Raw genomic sequence first — 16994 nt, forward strand, 5'->3', positions numbered from 1 at the left:
GATCCCAGTTCAGATCATCTCTGGCTTTTTGCATACATTGTGTTAAAAAAATACAATTTATTGTGATGGATCTTCAGTGAACGTACTCTCCAAACCATGTAATCATGCTTATATACAAGATGTACAGATGTGTGTGTGGCTGAAGCAGTCGGCGGAGGGAGAGATGCTGACAGTCTTTGGTAGAAACACAAGGAGAGATTTGATGCAGATCATTCAGATGATCAACACAGTCCAAAACCTCTATCAGCCAACCGTGCTTGAAGACACAACGTCTCTGTTAAACCCCACAGTTATTTCAACAGATCTTGTTCAATACACAAACTGCACGTCTTAATAGGGTGAATCTCACAAAAATGTCCAGGTCATATTTCATCTCCATAAGAGAGAGAAAAATGTAACGCTTTTACAATAAGGTCACATAAACTAGTAAATTATTATTATTTTTTTTTAATTACTGCATTTATGATTCGCATTTATAAATAATTAACATCAATCAAGATTAATACATGTATTAATGTATTTTTGTATGTGTTTTACATACATATACATACATATACATATATATATATATATATATATACACATACATATACATATACATATATATATATATATATATAAAACATGAAACATTGTATCAATAAAATTAATATTGAAATTAATATTCTCCCATTTTCATTTTTGCAAAACAAATAATTATTTGTAATTAAATAAATTTTTTTAATATTACCATAGTGAGATCTAATGGGAAATTGTGCATATTTCTTTTTAAACCTGGGGGGAAAAAAACAACCTTAAATGGACCACAAAAAAAAAAAAAAAAAAAAAAAAAAAAAATCGGCTATTGTTTTTGTATTTGCTTTCACTTTAGATTCTGGAGTGAAATACAAATAGGATATTTTTTTTTTCATAAGATTGAAAAAAAATTATATTACACCTAGTTTGACAGATGAATAGAAAAGTCAAAAGTACAGTAAGCAAGAGAGGATAAAAGAGACAGTAAACATTTAGCCACTCAGAACGAGGAGTGTAAGACAGACAGACAGAGAGACAGAAGGCACACTGCATTATAAAGCATAATTTAGTCACTGCTAATGTACGAAACACAACAGTAGTGCCAGACATAGAAGTATCCAGACGTTACAGTATCAAAAACCTGTGCAATCAGAAGAGCAATGGGAAGACCGGCGAGAACTGAAGTCACGTGATCACGAGGAGGCAGGATGTTATGGACACTTGAGTCCTGCCACCTCACTACAGATGAGGTCAAAGGTCAAAGGTGACAATAACGCAAAAGAATGGTGTTAATGAGAAACAGAAGAACGGTTTATCGAATTACTGTGTGCCCACACCAAGAAACACAGGAATATGAAGTTTAAATCAACTATGACTAGAAGATAATAGAAAACGCATGAACACAGAGTGTGTTAGTGAATTACAACAGGTTTCTGTTGCCAAAAATGTTCTCAGGGTCCACATACTCCTTCACCGACTTGAGCATGCCGAGCCCCACGCTGGACACGCTCTCTTTCATCCATTCCTTCCGCAGTTTTCCCACTGTGAGAGAGAGAGAGAGAGAGAGAGAGAGAGGAATTGAGCAGACCTGTGCGAGCGGCTGTAAGCGCTGGATGATGGATGTTGTGGGGTGGGTGGCACTGCTGAAATGCTGAGATGTTTTGCATGATGTGATTTATGGAGAGCAGCAGACTATCAAACTCATTATGCTGCCTGTGCTCCCAGCGGAGAGAGAGAAACTCTTCCTCTGTCTGTCTGTCTGCTTCTCTCGTTTTCAGACTAAATACCACCCAACATACATCAACGTCAACTAAATTATCAATAAACTAAAAATAATCATTAGCACATAAATTAACACCAAACAATGTACCAAAACTACTTATAAGCACACATCAAAAACCGATATGACACTCAATCATAAAATGAACGAATAAAATGAAGTGTGGGTATGCCAGGGTGTTGCTATTCTGTGTTGAGCTAATCGAAATGTTTTTAGCATCGCTAGGGTGTTGCTCCATGGCTAAAGTCAGAAAAGCCCACTCTATTGATTACCAATATTAAAACCTATAAGCCGATGATTCATTTCATGTTATGACCAATAAATGGCTGTAATAAATAAATAAATACTCAAAACTTAGACGGTTTTAAATGCTTCAAGTGAATTTAGGCATCACGATACTATATTTTGGTTTGAAAATGAATATTAATTCCAAGATTTGCTAAAGATTACATTGAACAGTGTTATTAAATTGTTTTTAAAGACTATTAAATCATTATTATTAAATCATCATTAAATTGTCATCAAGTCATAATTACTAATATAACACAACATGGTATATAATAAAATTTGGTTCACTATATCACTAAGTGATTTTATCACATCAAATCACTATAATTAAGCCATTATTAATATTGCTGGTGTCGTTACATCATTATTATATAATTATTGTTGTTGTTTTAAAATATGAACTTTGTGTGTTAGATGAAGGAAAATGTACTCTAAATGCAAAAATAGGGGAAATGAGCACGATCAATAATTCAATACCAGCCAATACCAATACATAAAAAAGACATTCCCTAGATATGATTCACACCTTTATTGTATGTTTCTATAAAAACAAAAAAAAACAACAATAATAATTTTATATATATATATATATGTGTGTGTGTGTGTGTGTGTGTGTGTGTGTGTGTGTGTGTGTGTGTGCGCGCGTGATGTTTTTGTAATTAAAAAAAAAATATATATATATATATATATATATATATATATATACACATTTATTAGATATTAAAAATGAAACCAATGTCCAAAAAAGATAATGTAATCATATAATATAATATTGTTATGATTTCTTTCCCAGATCATTAAAACAATGACATGTCCTTTATGAGTGTTCGGTTAATATAATACCACACAGCATATTGTTTGTGAGAGCAGCAGTTTAGGGAACCTTGATGTCCCTGTCTCCTCTCTCTCTGTGTCACACGCTTAATATGATTGATAAGCGAGCAGACGGCATTTCGTCATAATACGTTACTGTTTGAGAAGGGGGCGGGTTTAGGGCAAGGGCAGCTCACTATTGGCGACACCCCAACCCAGGACTCTCTCATACATATGCAAATAGGTCTTGCGGCGACAGAGCCAGTCACCTCACACGAAAGAACAGACGCCGGCCCAACGAACGTACAGCAAGCCAATCAGGAGGGGCGCACATCGGCCCCTCCTCAAACCCCCAGTGGTGTATTTGTGTCTCTGCTGGGCGACAGACAGAAACAGAAGGAGGCATGACTGCATCATTGCCTCCATCACGGAGATAATTTACACATCTATCATCTCGCCATCAGCCCATATTCCCGCGCTCTCTTTCCATCACTATCCTGTCACTATTCATCTCTCATAACCACTTTCTCACAGCTGAGACATGCAAAAAACTCAAGCCAGAGACAAAAGCATAGGTGTGTGTCCAATAACGTCTGAATGAAGCGGAAGCGGTCTGAGTGTGTTTGAGGCTGATGCACTCGTTTGGCCTATAACCCCTATCTTCACATGCACAAACACGCGCATGCTGTTCGTACTTCTACGCTGTCCTCAGGCATGCGTTTACACACGCTGTGCTCTGAGACTCTGCCATCAGCTCAGAAGAAAGCTTTAGGCATGTCTGCTTGGTGCCAAAAAAACAAAACCGAAAAACAAAACTCCTGCTGCAAAGCCCAACAAGAATTCATCTGATCCGGGTCACGGCACCAAAAAAATAAAACATCATACTTTGTAGCGGTCACATTCGTCTAAAAACATATACTACTAGGGATGTTGGGCGGCAGAGGTGATTCATTTTAGTGAATCAGTTCATTTGGACAGTTCATTTTACAACTTGCAAATGATTCACTGATTTGAATAATTTTTTGATCTTTTGAGATGTCTTTCATAATATAGGAAGCCCTACTTTTTGTAGTGAAATAAATGTTTAGTTAGTTCTCTTTGTTAAGGTTGCTAGGTTTGTTTGGACAGTTCGATTCAATAAACCACTTACACAAATGATTCACTGATTTGAGTCATTTTCAAAATGTTCTCAAAAGCCCTTCTTTTTGGTAGCGATTTTTTTTTCTTTTTTAGTTTGCAAGGTTTGTTTTGTTGGTTAATTTCAATGAACACACAAACGAGTCACTGACTCACACATAAAAAACAAACAATATACTGATTCATTTGATTATTACTTCCAAAGTATTATAGGAAGCCCTACTTTTTGTAGTGAAATAAATGTTTAGCAAGTTCAGTTTGATAAGATTGCTAGGTTTGTAAGGAAAGTTCATTTCATTGAACTGCTTAAAGCTTAATGATTCAGTGATTCATTTGAGTCATTACTTATAAAATTGCGTTCTGGCGCTCTATGGCTGCCACCGCATCATCCAGGTGGTTGCTGCACACTGGTGGTAGATGAAGAGATCTCCCCTTACAATGCAAAGCGCTTTGAGTGCCTAGAAAAGCACTATATAAAAATGTAACGAATTCATATTATTATTATTATTATTAAAATATTCTAAGAAGCCAATAGTTTTCTAGGGTTGCACCATTTGTTTGGACAGTTCAATTAAATGAACTGCTTTATAAATGATTCACTGATTCATTTGAGTTATTACTTTTAAAATGTTCTCAGAATACTTTAATTTTTGTAGTGAAATAAATGTTTAGTTAGTTCTGTTTGCTAGGGATAGGTTTTCTAACTAATCCATAATGTTAAGTATCAATTTCAGCCACCTCCCAAAGTAATACAGTCAGATGACAAACCAATTGGTTTGACCAAATCATTAAAAAGAAAAAAAAGACTCATTAACGAATCAGAAATCATTACTTCTGGTAATTCCTTTCCGTTCTCCATCTTGCTCTCCCTAAAGGCTGTTTGCATGGCCTCTCTTTAACCCTTTATCTTTAACAGAGCAGCAAATCTATTTGAACTGTTTATCTGTTTAATGACGTCCTTTTAAAGTGCAAAGGGCATCTTTTTATTAGTTTAGTTTGCTTAGATGTGTGTACACATGGCCAACGTGTAACAAAGAAACTGTGCGCTTGCGTTTAAAGTGAGTGGAGGTCTGGCAAACGTGCTTGGTTGCATTCACAGCTCTGACCCACGGTAAACACAGGTTAGTAAACTGTGCCTTTCTCTCCTGCGCCCTCCCACCTCGCAAGCCCAGACTACATCTGTTTTTCCAGATACACGCACACACTTCATTTGTCATGCTGTGATTGTGTGTAGACAAAAGGGCCTGTCGGCAGGCAGATAGCACCGCAGTACCGCTATTAATCACAATTACAAAGCACTCCCCCACCACACACACACACACACACACACACCATCAGCATGGCTTTCTTTCTTTCTTTCTTTTAGATTGCAGTCAGGAAAGTTTATAAATATCAGCTTACCATTTCCTCTCATTTTAAAGGTACAGCTCACTCAAAAAAAAAAAAAAAATAAATAAATAAATAAATCACCTGCACGTCATTTATAAATGAATATTTTTCTTTCTTCTGTGGAATATAAGTGATCAATTTGGAATCTGATCTTTCCAGTGAATAGATCTGAATAATTATTCCACAAATCTGACTGATCCAGTTCATAAGTTTAACTCATTGTTTCTTTTCATTTCAGTATGTGACGGCTCACTGGAGGAGAAGATTGGTAGGTAATAATCTTAAATTTCTCACACAAATAATTTTTGAAACATTTTTGGAACTTCATGTAGGCTACAGTATGAGTGTGTGTGTGTGTGTGTGTGTCTGTGGACAGGACAAACCACTGACCCAAACTCTGCAATTCTCTAAAAAAGCTGAACTGTCGAGTCTAGACACAGAGTACTGTATATGTTGTGTCCGGTAGGAATATATTCATTTATTTCAGATGACGTGTGGTGAAATTCACCTCCATGGTGGTGAGACAGACTTCCTCCATTGGCAAGAATCTCCTCACGGGCTGCATGCTACATAAAAGCAAAAAAAGAAACAAATTATCAATATTTACTAGGGTTGGGAATCGAAAAGCAATTCCAATTTCACTTATCAATTCCTGTGTGTGCATCTTTTTGTTAGGTGGCGAAAAGGGTCTGTTAAAAATGTATTTGTCTTTGAATCATTCATTCAACAGATTCATTCAAAAACACTGATTCATCCAGTAATGAAATAGATAAATCTCGAGTGAGTCATCGAATCATTCCATTCATAAATTCCATGAGATTTTGTTTAGTTGTCTAATGTTTTTCCTTCAGAATTGTGAGAGAACTACAACGTCCATTTAAAGAAAAAAAAAGTCTCAGTTTATCCAGAATCGTGCAGCTCTGTTTTCCACACAAACATGTCCAGTTTTTATGTGGCCGGCTGATTTTTGTTCATGGTATTCAGCAACAATTAAATGTTTCGCAAAAAGAGACACAGAATAAATATGTTTGATATCTAAATGTTTGACCATTTTTTTAACCACACTGGAATCGAAACTGGGAATCGATAAGAATCGAAATCGATAAGCAGAATCGGAATTGATAAAATTCAAACAATACCCAACCCTAATATCTACTTATTTTAAGCCAAAAACAGAACCATTTCTTTGTTTTGAATTTAACAGCAGTCCACTAAACCTACAGTTGAAACAGCACATTCTTTAAAATCGAGAAATACATTCACAGGTAATTATTGAGGAATTCTGTGATAGTTTAAAGAGTGATGGCTAATGTTCTCTTTCTTACTGGACGTACCTCCACTTGTTCATAGACGTGAACTGGATCACTCAGACCCCGGTAATTAAAGGCAAAATAGAAATACACACAAGCACCTGCATCATACGTCTGTGTAACTCTAGAAAGAGGAAAACAAAGATTTAAAAAAAAAAGTCAAGTTACAATGCTTTCAAGTTCTTCTGGGAAATTCCTACTTAAAGATGCACTCAGCAACTTTTTCCTATATTGACACCTAGCGGTATGGATGTAGCATCATGCAACAATATTTTGATACTGATTTTTATTTTAACTTTTTATAAAAAAAAATACTGAGTGGACTTTCATGTAATTATGAACAGTACACAAAATCTATGCAGCGATTTCAAGTTGTTGTGTTTCCTAGAATTAAAGACGCTGGACAAAATGTAGTTAGTAACATTATTATATCAATTAGATACTTTCTGGAAAGATTTAGAGTCATTCTCCATCAATAGTACACAAAAAGGATGTGAAATAAATTGTACAGTTCATTTTTACAATCATGATACCAGTTTACTATAAATTATAGATGGCATATCTAAAGTGCATGTATCCGCCACTGTGAGCTCTTTATTTGACCAAGGAAGTCAAAAAGTCTAGGTTCAGCTGAAAATTACAATTAGGGCTGCACGATAAATCGTATGTGATTATCATGCGCATCTCGTCAGAAAAAAACAGTTCTGTGATCAGTAGTAAATCTCCATCACATGCTTTCAGATGGAACGGCATTTAATACACAGAGCCATAGATCACTGACAAGCTATGCAATATCGCGTTCATAAACGCAGATGAAACGTCTTGATTATGAACGTGATATTGCGTAGCTTGTCAGTGATCTACAGCTCTGTGTATTAAATGCCGCTCCATCTGAAAGCATGTGATGGAGATTTACTACTGATCACAGAACTGGCTTTACTGACGAGATGCACATGATAATTGCATTCGATTTATCATGCAGCCCTAATTGAAATCAAACTAGAAATCTAATTTTGCTAAATTTCTCTTAGTTTTCTATTTTTATGTTAGTATATACACTTCTGACCACTGATCTGGGATAGGATCAGTAGAGTTCAATGCTTTCAATTAGTTATCTTAAAAGTTCTTCCTGCTAAATCAGATTTACGGCTTCTGTGGGATCTTTTTTGCCCCCAGATAGACTCAAAAAGAAAGGGAGGGACATTAACATGCTTTCTATCCAGGGCCTGGCTTTGTGACCCTTGACTTTGAGACAGTGAAAGTTTAAGGGCCGTGAGTTTGTTTTATCTGGTTTTGCAGAGGTTAAATGGCCACATCAATCATGTCACACACAGCTGGATAGAGAAAGACAGGAAATGAATGACTGAAAAATGCACTTCAGCCCAAATCTCCCTCTCTTTCTGTGTGTGTGACAGTAAAGGTGAGGTCAGAATGAACACAGAGTTCATTAATCAATATATCAATTTGCGTCAAACTAGATTTTTACAATTCCCCAAAGTTGCCACCAACATCGCTAAGGTCTTGAGGGTAATTTATTAAGCATAATACTATGTTAATATTCCAGATGATTGCTAGGTGCTTACTTATGGACAGCAAATCAAAGGTCAAAGAGATAGACGTGTGTGTGAGTCTGTCTGTCTGTGTACCTGCATGTGGAGAGCGGAGGGAACTGTACTCCTCTCTCCTTACACTCTCTTACAATCCTCTCCTTCACATTCCTGCACAAGTCCAAAACCCTGAAAGAGAGACAATAGCGATAAATACTGAATGATGTGTGAAGACCAGACAAAAGTGGCCAAAAATTAACCTACCTATTCACTCCTTACAATTACTATTATTCGAAAAATGTTAAAAAGAGTGAAATTACTAAAGCTATTAAGACTATTAAATAGCTAATTAAAAAAAAATATATATATATATATATATACACTCGGATATTTGAGATTTTTGGCTTGTTTCTTCTCACTCTAAACATTCACTCAACCAACTTCAAGAGATGAGTCTTGGGATGCTTTAAGTTGCAAAGACTTCACATGTATGTTGCACACTTGACTGCTTTAAGTTCACAATCTGTACAGGTTCACATGAAGTCTGAAAGTTTGTGTCTTTGTGGGGTTTTTTTTTTGACTGTGTTCTTGAAAGCTTCCCTCCTCCACTAAACCATTCAGACAGAGACAACAAAGCATCCAAGAGAGTGTGGGCGGCAGTGGACAACAAACAGAAAGTGCACAGTGCAAAAGTGATGGCAAAGCATCGCACTGTCTGAGCATTTACCTGTCCCAAGGCACAGACGTCTCAAACGACTCTCCGATCACATAGTAGTCCATTCCCAAATCCTGCACACGAACAGAGATGCTACATTAATGGACAGAACTTAACTCCTTATTCGGGGATTTTAGTTTATTAATTGTTCACATTGAGAATAAATAATGTTAAAATTTAATTCAGTTCGAGTGTATATATAAGTACAAATACACAACACATATCAACACACCATCTTCTATTTCTAATATATATACAGTGCCCTCCATAAGTATTGGAACAGTAAAGACAAAATTGCTCTGTTGGCTGTGGAGTCATGACATTTGCAATTATGATTAAAAGATGAATATGAGACAAAACTACAGAATGTCACATTTTATTATTAGCCGTTTCAACATGTTTTACCAAATAAAAAGAACAGCACTTCTAGAGTTCATCCCACTCACTGATGTGATCATAAGTATTGGGACAGTTGAACATAAGGCAGATATAAAAGATTAAAAGCTATTATTTAGTTGCAGATCCCTTGCACACAATCACAGCAGTGAGTCTGTGACCCATAGACATCACCAGACTCTTGGTCTCATCCTTTGAAATACTTTTCCCAGCCTTTAATGCAGCCAATTCCAATTGTAGCTTGTTTTGGGGAGTTTCTGCCTTCACTCTCCTCTCCAGCTGGTGAAATTCATGTTCAATCGGATTTAAATCTGGAGATTGACTTGGGCAATCTAAGACTTTCCATTTCTTTGGCCTTATAAATTCCTTGACTGAACTGGCAGGGTGTTTTGGGTCATTGTCCTGATGCAATATGAAGCACTTCCCAATGAATCGGGTGGCATTTTCTTGAATATTGGTAGGCAAGATGGTTTTGTACCCTTCCAAATTCATTCTGCTACTGTCATCATACATTAAGTCATCAGTAAAGATGAGAGGGCCTGTTCCAGAGACAGCCATGCATGCCCATGCCATGACACCACCTCCACCATGCTTTACAGATGAGGCTGTATGCTTGGGATCATTGCAGTTCCCTTTTTTTTCCCTCCACATTTTTGCTTTCCCATCACTTAGATAAAGGTTCATCTTTGTCTCATTGGTCCATAAACACACTTTTAAAACTCTTCTGGCTCACCTTTGTGCTTTTTTGCAAACTCTAATCTTGCCTTTCTATTTTTGGTGCTGGTCAGAGGTTTGCATCTTGCTGTGTAGCATCTGTAATTCTGTGTCAAAGTCTCCTGAGGACAGTAGATTGTCAGAGCATCACCCCAGCTTTCTGGAAGTTGTTGGTGATTTTACAGACACGTCTTTTAAGATTCATTTTCACAGCTTTTATGATTTGTCTGTCATCAACTACTGTTGTTTTCTCTACCGAGTTGTTGCTGGTGATTTCCAAACTCTTGATTTATCCATGCCCTTTGTTTTTTCTGTAGCTCTAATTGACTTCCTCTTTTCTTTTAACATCCAAATTGCTTGCTTTTCTCTCAAAGTCAGCTCCCTCATCTTCATCCTTGTTTGTGTGTCATCATCGAATGCAAGATTCAGAATACAGAGGTAATGGACATAACTGATACGACACATTCCCTGCTTTTAATGTCTGAAGAATTAATGCAACAGGACACAGCTGATCACTTAGAAAGACCTGTGAGGCAACTGTTCCAATACTTATGCTCTCATCAGATAGGAGGATGAAACTCTAAAAGTGCTGAACTTCTTATCTGGTAAAACATGTGTTGAATCACCCAATAATAAAATGGTGACATTCTGTAGCTTTGTCTCATATTCATCTTTTAATCATATTTGTAAATGTCTTGACTCCACAGCCAACAGAGCAATTTTGTCTTTACTGTTCCAATACTTTTGGAGGGCACTGTACATATATATATATTTCTGTTCAAAAGTTTAAGGTCAGTAAGATTTTCTAAAATGTTTTTATTTATTTTTTATGCATTTTAATGTTCACCAAGGTTGCATTTATTTGATCAAAAATACAATAAAAACAGTAATATTGTTAATTACTATTACAGTTTAAAACAGCGGTTTTCTATTTAAATATATATTGTAAAACGTAATTTATTCTCATGATTTCAAAACTGAATTTTCAGCACCATTACTGCAGTCTTCAGCGTCACATGATCCTTCAGAAATCAGTCTAATATGCTGATTTGCTGCTCAAAAAAACATTTCTGATTATAATCAAAGTTATCAATGCTTTACTTTTTTTTTCAGGTTTTTTTTTTGTTTTGGATTAATATAAAGTTCGGAAGAGCAGCATTTATTTAAACAGAAATCATTTGTAACATTATAAATGTCATTACTGTCACTTTTGATTAATATTAATGTGTTCTTGCTAAATAAAGGGTAATTTCTTAATTTCAGTAAAACCTTACTGAAACCATTCCATAAAAACACACACATTTAGGGTTAGACATAAAAAAATCTGTTTTATGAAGGTGCATCTTTGAGTCTTTTGAAGTCTGGTGTATTTAAGCAGAGTAAATCAGTGTGAGGAGCTTCATAACACACCCGCAGATACGCGATGACAAATGTCAGCATGTAGCCCCTCTGACCGTTATCCTCTCCTGCTGCCAGACCCCTAAAACACACACACATATATACAATCACACAACAGAGTACAGGTCACTGGGAAGTGAAGGAGAAAATATACATTATCAGCACGGTCAGTGCTGCAAAAGAGAAATCATGAGTTGTTTGTGGTCTGGTGAACATTTCCTGCATGCACACACACAGAAGCAGTGGATCAATAAAGGTCAGCTGTGGGATTCCCCTTCTATCCATCACAATCAGCCTCTAATTAAATATTCTCAAAATCAACACAAGCTTTAACACAGAAATCATTCAATCCGTTCACTCTTCTCCTCACACACCCATCACTGCCACTGAAAGAGTTGTGATGAATGAGGGAGGATGAAAAGACAGAGACAAACGCTTGTGCTTCTGTATACAATCAGAGAGCTCAGTTAAGGTCAGGGGTCATGACCCTTACTGGTGAAACAGTAACTCGGGTTCCATAGAAACAGCACTGATCAGAAGAACACACAAAAATGAGTGCTTTCTTACCCGAATTTGGCTGCGATGTCGTAAACCTGTTTCTCGTGCTGCAAAACCTTCCCACGATCCCCTTCAAATAACAGCGTCGCGACACACAGGTAGTGCGGGTCGAATCCTTTAAACTGAGAGCGGTATTGCATAATGTTTGTTTAGAAGGATGTTTCATTTCAAGGCTATGTGGGTGACTGATGAATCAGTGCATAAAATAAAATCTTGCAAATGCACCCTGCTTTAAATGCAGAATACTGTGACTGACCAATCAGAATGGAGCATTCTAGAGAGCAGTGTAAGAGTTCCTAAATGTTGTCTTGACACACATTTAGAGTTCTTTCTCACCTTTGTGATGTAGAATTTTTTCAACCCGTCCAGGAATGATGTGAATATGGAGGACACTTGCGGCTTGAGTGCATGACCTGTCACAGGAATAAAAACATCAATAAACCTCAGTATCAAGCATGCAATCATTTAGCATTTTTGTGTGCAGTGGGAAGCTTTCCTCTGTTTAAAAAAGGAGAAACGAATGACTCTCGTACTGTTCTAACATCACCAACCATCCCTCAGTTTTGCCCCTTGGATTTCCCAGAGGCCATTGTGTCAGATTTATTAGCGGTGTGAACAATAGCACAGTAATGACTGGAGACAGAGAGGGAGAGAGAGCGAGAGGGAACGCAGTGAGCATGTTTCACAGGGGGTTTGTCATAAATCATCCTGATAGCAGCTGCTCTGATATGAAACGCTTCTAAATCTCACACACACAGTCAGAATTACCTCAGAACTAACACTAAATCGCAGATTCATTAAAATCAACTGAAAGCTGACATGAATCGGTGTGACAAATATATCAAACGTGCTGGTTGAATTCTGGTTTGTGTTGTCCACTCACACTCCCCCTGTCTCTGGTTAACATGTCCTGTGTGCTATACGGTCTCTCAGTGCTGGGCGCTAATAGGATATATACCATGCAATGGTAGAAATCGGTCATCTGGTTTTGCTACAGTACATCACTTATATAGTATATTTGCATGGCTATCAGAATTTACACAAAAGAATGACTAAGAAACTTAGAAAAATGTGTCAAAACTGAGCAGAACGTGTCCCAAATAAGTCATGAAAATTAAAAACTTGTTATTAAGTAAGGCATCTGTTATGTCAATGAATTTAGTTTTAGTTTGTGGATGCTTTATAGCGTCACAACTTGGTGCATTAATAAAAACTCATCTGAGGTATGTTTACAGTGCACACAAACTATTTAGCAACAGCTTCAAACATGCCTCACTTAATCAGAATTAAACTATTTGTACATTTTTAGTATAATAAATATAATATTTTTACTCATTTCGTAAAATGAGTTTGAACTTTTTTATTCCTTTTTTTGGTAGTTTTTGCATTTATTATCTTTTGCATCCAATATTTTGCTTTTGCATTTTTGCAAGTTAAAAAAATAAATACAATAAAAATAATAAACAACATTAATATGAGTTGTAGTTCCTTTAATTCCATTATGTATTAATAGTAATTCACTAAATTACCCCAAAACAGCCATTACCACTATTTAATGTTTTTTTTTTCTCTTTTTTTTTTTTCTTGAATTTTATCAATATACACTACCATTAAATGAATCTGGGGTCATTTTTAATTGTTTTTTTTTTTATTCAAATTTATATTTATTTAATTTTTATTTATTAATTTTTTTTTATTTTATTTTTTTTTAACAAATCAATACTTTTATTCGGCAAGGATGCATTAAATCAATCAAAAGTGACAGTATATGCAGTTTATAATGCAGACTCTTATAATGGTACCAAAAAAATACTGTTCTTTTGAACTTTCTAGTCATCCATTTCTAACCCTAAAAAAAGGTTTAAAAAAATAAAATAAAATAACTATGTTGAACAACAGTTTTTCATCACTGATAAGAAATGTTTCTTGAGCAGCAAATCAGCATATTAAAATGATTTCTGATGGATCATGTGACACTGAAGACTGAAGTGATGATGATGAAAATTCAGCTTTACATCACAGGAATAAATTATATTTTAAATTATGTGTGACCCTGGAGCACAAAAGCAGTCTTAAGTCGCTGGGGTATATTTATAGCAACAGGCAAAAATACATTGTATGGGTCAAAATGATCGATTTTTCTTTTATGCCAAAAATCATTAGGATATTAAGTAAAGATTATATTCCATGAAGATATTTTGTAAATTTCCTACTGTAAATATATCAAAACTTAGTTTTTTTTTTATATTAGTAATATGCATAGCTAAGAACTTCATTTGGACAACTTTTTAATCTAAATTAAAACTTTTTTTTAATTTAGATTTTTTTGCACCCTCGGATTGTATCTCAGCCAAATATTATCCTATCCTATCAAACCATACATCAATGGAAAGTTTATTTATTCAGCTTTCAGATGATGTATAAATCTCAATTTCGAGATTTAATATTTCACAATATCCTCAATAATTCACAATAAAATGTTTTTACTGCACTGAATATATTCAATAAATGAACTAGGGTACTTTACCATGATGTAAAATTACTTAATTCTGAGACATACTTTTTTGGTCATACACTTTGCCGTACAGTAGTGTTTACACAGAACAGATTTTTTCGGTCATTTCAGTCACAATCAGCCACAGCGACCTTTAGTTTGTGAGGATCCAAACCCTTACAACACCATTCTGAGATAACACAGCCAATGCAACTACAACGCTCATTATAACAACACTCATTATCTCCCCTTTCTTCTGATTGCGATTATAACACAGATATAAAAATACAGCCACACTTCTGGGCTTAAAGAATGTGCATGCTACAAAAACCATTAAGATTACAGAGACTGGAGTCTTCATTAAAGAGTCAATACATCTCTCTGCCTCTTAGAAGTGCACCGCCGATGAAAACACAGAGCCGAACAGGACTTAATGAGATCCCTGGAGACGGGGGAACTTTTCCAGATATATCTGGCAGCCCCTCACAAATTCCCCCACATCTCCGCATGTAACGTTATAAACCTCGCTGCACTGTGAGCTTAATTGCTGCCAGGGCCATTTTTCATTGTTCCTGAATTGTGTGAGTTTGTGCATTCGCTCGCTGCTCAGCTGGTAAAATAATGATCAATTTCACTTTATACGAGGCGGCGCGAGTAGGGGTTCTCCAGAGATAAATTACACCAGACCAAATTAAACCACTTGATGTAATGAATACACAAAACAACAACAACAAGTAATAAAAACCAAAACAAAGCTCTCAAATGCTAAATCTTCCAATTCATCTCAGTGGAGTAGAATATGACAACAGATGACTGTCTCTAAAGCCAGAAATGGATTATAACTGATGACTTTGGAAACACAGGCTCTCTGTGTTTCTCTACTTCTTGCTTTCCCATATTACATAACTAGCTCATAACACTCAGGTAATATTCGGTTATGGATATACAGTGTTGTTGGAAATTATGTACCTGTCAATGACTGTACATCACAAAATAAATAATAAATAGTCTAACTAAACAGTGGAAACAGTGTTTGTGATGTCACAAAACAGAGAGGGCTTAGCTCATGAATATTAATTAGGCGTTGCGCACATAATTTAAAAATGATATATTGATTTTGAAATCAGGTTTGTGGCAGAGTAGTTACTTATTGCAAACCTGAAACGTAAACAATAACATTAAGGTTGCTGTATAAATGTTCAATAAACAAAAAAAAGTATAATAACACTTATTACACAATAGTTCTTACACAATAATTTTACAGAAGTGAACCAAATATATGAAAGAAAAGCATCACTGTTTCCACAAAAACATTTTGCTTTCATAATAATAATAATAATAATAATAACAATAATGTAAATATTATTATTATTGATATTAAGCATATTATATGATTTCTGTAATAATGTTATTTTCTAATTCAAATATTTTATTAAAATATAAATACCATCATTCTCATATCTACCACTGTCTGTTCCTACCTGGTCTCATAGCATAAACGTACCTGGGGGCACATTTTAGCGAGACGCAAAATACGTTGGTCGAGCAGTAATGTGTGAACCTTGAGTACTACAGAAGCGCCCTCCTCGCCAGCCCTTCTGAGACAGCACTGTACCATGACAACACACCCTGCACTCCCACACTGTATGCTTTGCATCGCCGTTTTGCCTTAAATTATAGAAAATGCACTCTACATATTACTAAAGAAAATTTTAGCTAACACTTTAGTATAGGGACCAATTCTCACTATTAACTAGCTGCTTTTTAGCATGCCTATTATTATCGTATTGGCTGTTTATTAGTACTTATAAAGCACATATTCAGCATGAGTAAATTTGACATCCCTACCAAATACCTAAACTTAACAACTATCTTAATAACTATTAATAACCAAGAGGTTATGGGTCCCATTGATTTCCACTGTATGGACCAAAAGTCAATGAGGCCCGAAACTGTTCGGTTACAAATATTTTTCAAAACATCTTATATGTCCCACAGAAGATTTTCACCCTATAGCGCCATTTTATGCAATGTACGCGGATACGTTGTTTACACTTTGATCTGAATGTAAACAACGTATCCGCGTACATATTTTGCATAAAATGGCACTATAGGGTGAAGCGAAGGAGACAAAATGTTGAATAAAGTCGTTGTTTTCTTTGCGCACAAAAAGTATTCTTATAGCTTCGTAAAATTACAGCTGAACCACTGATGTCACGACTATTTTACCGATGTCCTTGCTACGTTTCTGGACCTGGGAACATTACAGTTGCGTTGCTGTCTATTGGAGGGACAGAGAGCTCTTGGATTTCATCAAAAATATCTTAATGTGTGTTCCGAAGATGAACAAAGGTCTTATGGGTTTGGAATGACATGAAGGTGAGTAATTAATGACAGAATTTTAATTTTTGGTGAACTATCCCTTTAAATGTTAGTACAT

At 35.7% G+C, this 16994-nt stretch overlaps 1 protein-coding gene across 1 annotated transcript in view; it reads right to left on the reverse strand.

The window, feature by feature from the left end:
* Positions 1-908: 908 nt before the first annotated feature.
* LOC306875797 (alkyldihydroxyacetonephosphate synthase, peroxisomal-like) overlaps positions 909-16994 on the reverse strand; it is a 40183-nt gene continuing 24097 nt past the window's right edge. Inside the window, exons 13-20 of the mRNA XM_079426540.1 lie at positions 12397-12473; positions 12070-12182; positions 11515-11584; positions 9007-9068; positions 8379-8468; positions 6757-6856; positions 5931-5988; positions 909-1557 (exon numbers count right to left, since the gene is read on the reverse strand). Of these exons, the coding sequence (XP_079282666.1) occupies positions 1436-1557; positions 5931-5988; positions 6757-6856; positions 8379-8468; positions 9007-9068; positions 11515-11584; positions 12070-12182; positions 12397-12473 (692 nt within the window). The 3' untranslated portion in view covers positions 909-1435. The remainder of the gene's footprint in view (positions 1558-5930; positions 5989-6756; positions 6857-8378; positions 8469-9006; positions 9069-11514; positions 11585-12069; positions 12183-12396; positions 12474-16994) is intronic.

The sequence above is a fragment of the Barbus barbus genome (genome assembly GCF_936440315.1).
Source record: "Barbus barbus genome assembly, chromosome: 10".
In the NCBI taxonomy this organism is placed as follows: domain Eukaryota; kingdom Metazoa; phylum Chordata; class Actinopteri; order Cypriniformes; family Cyprinidae; genus Barbus; species Barbus barbus.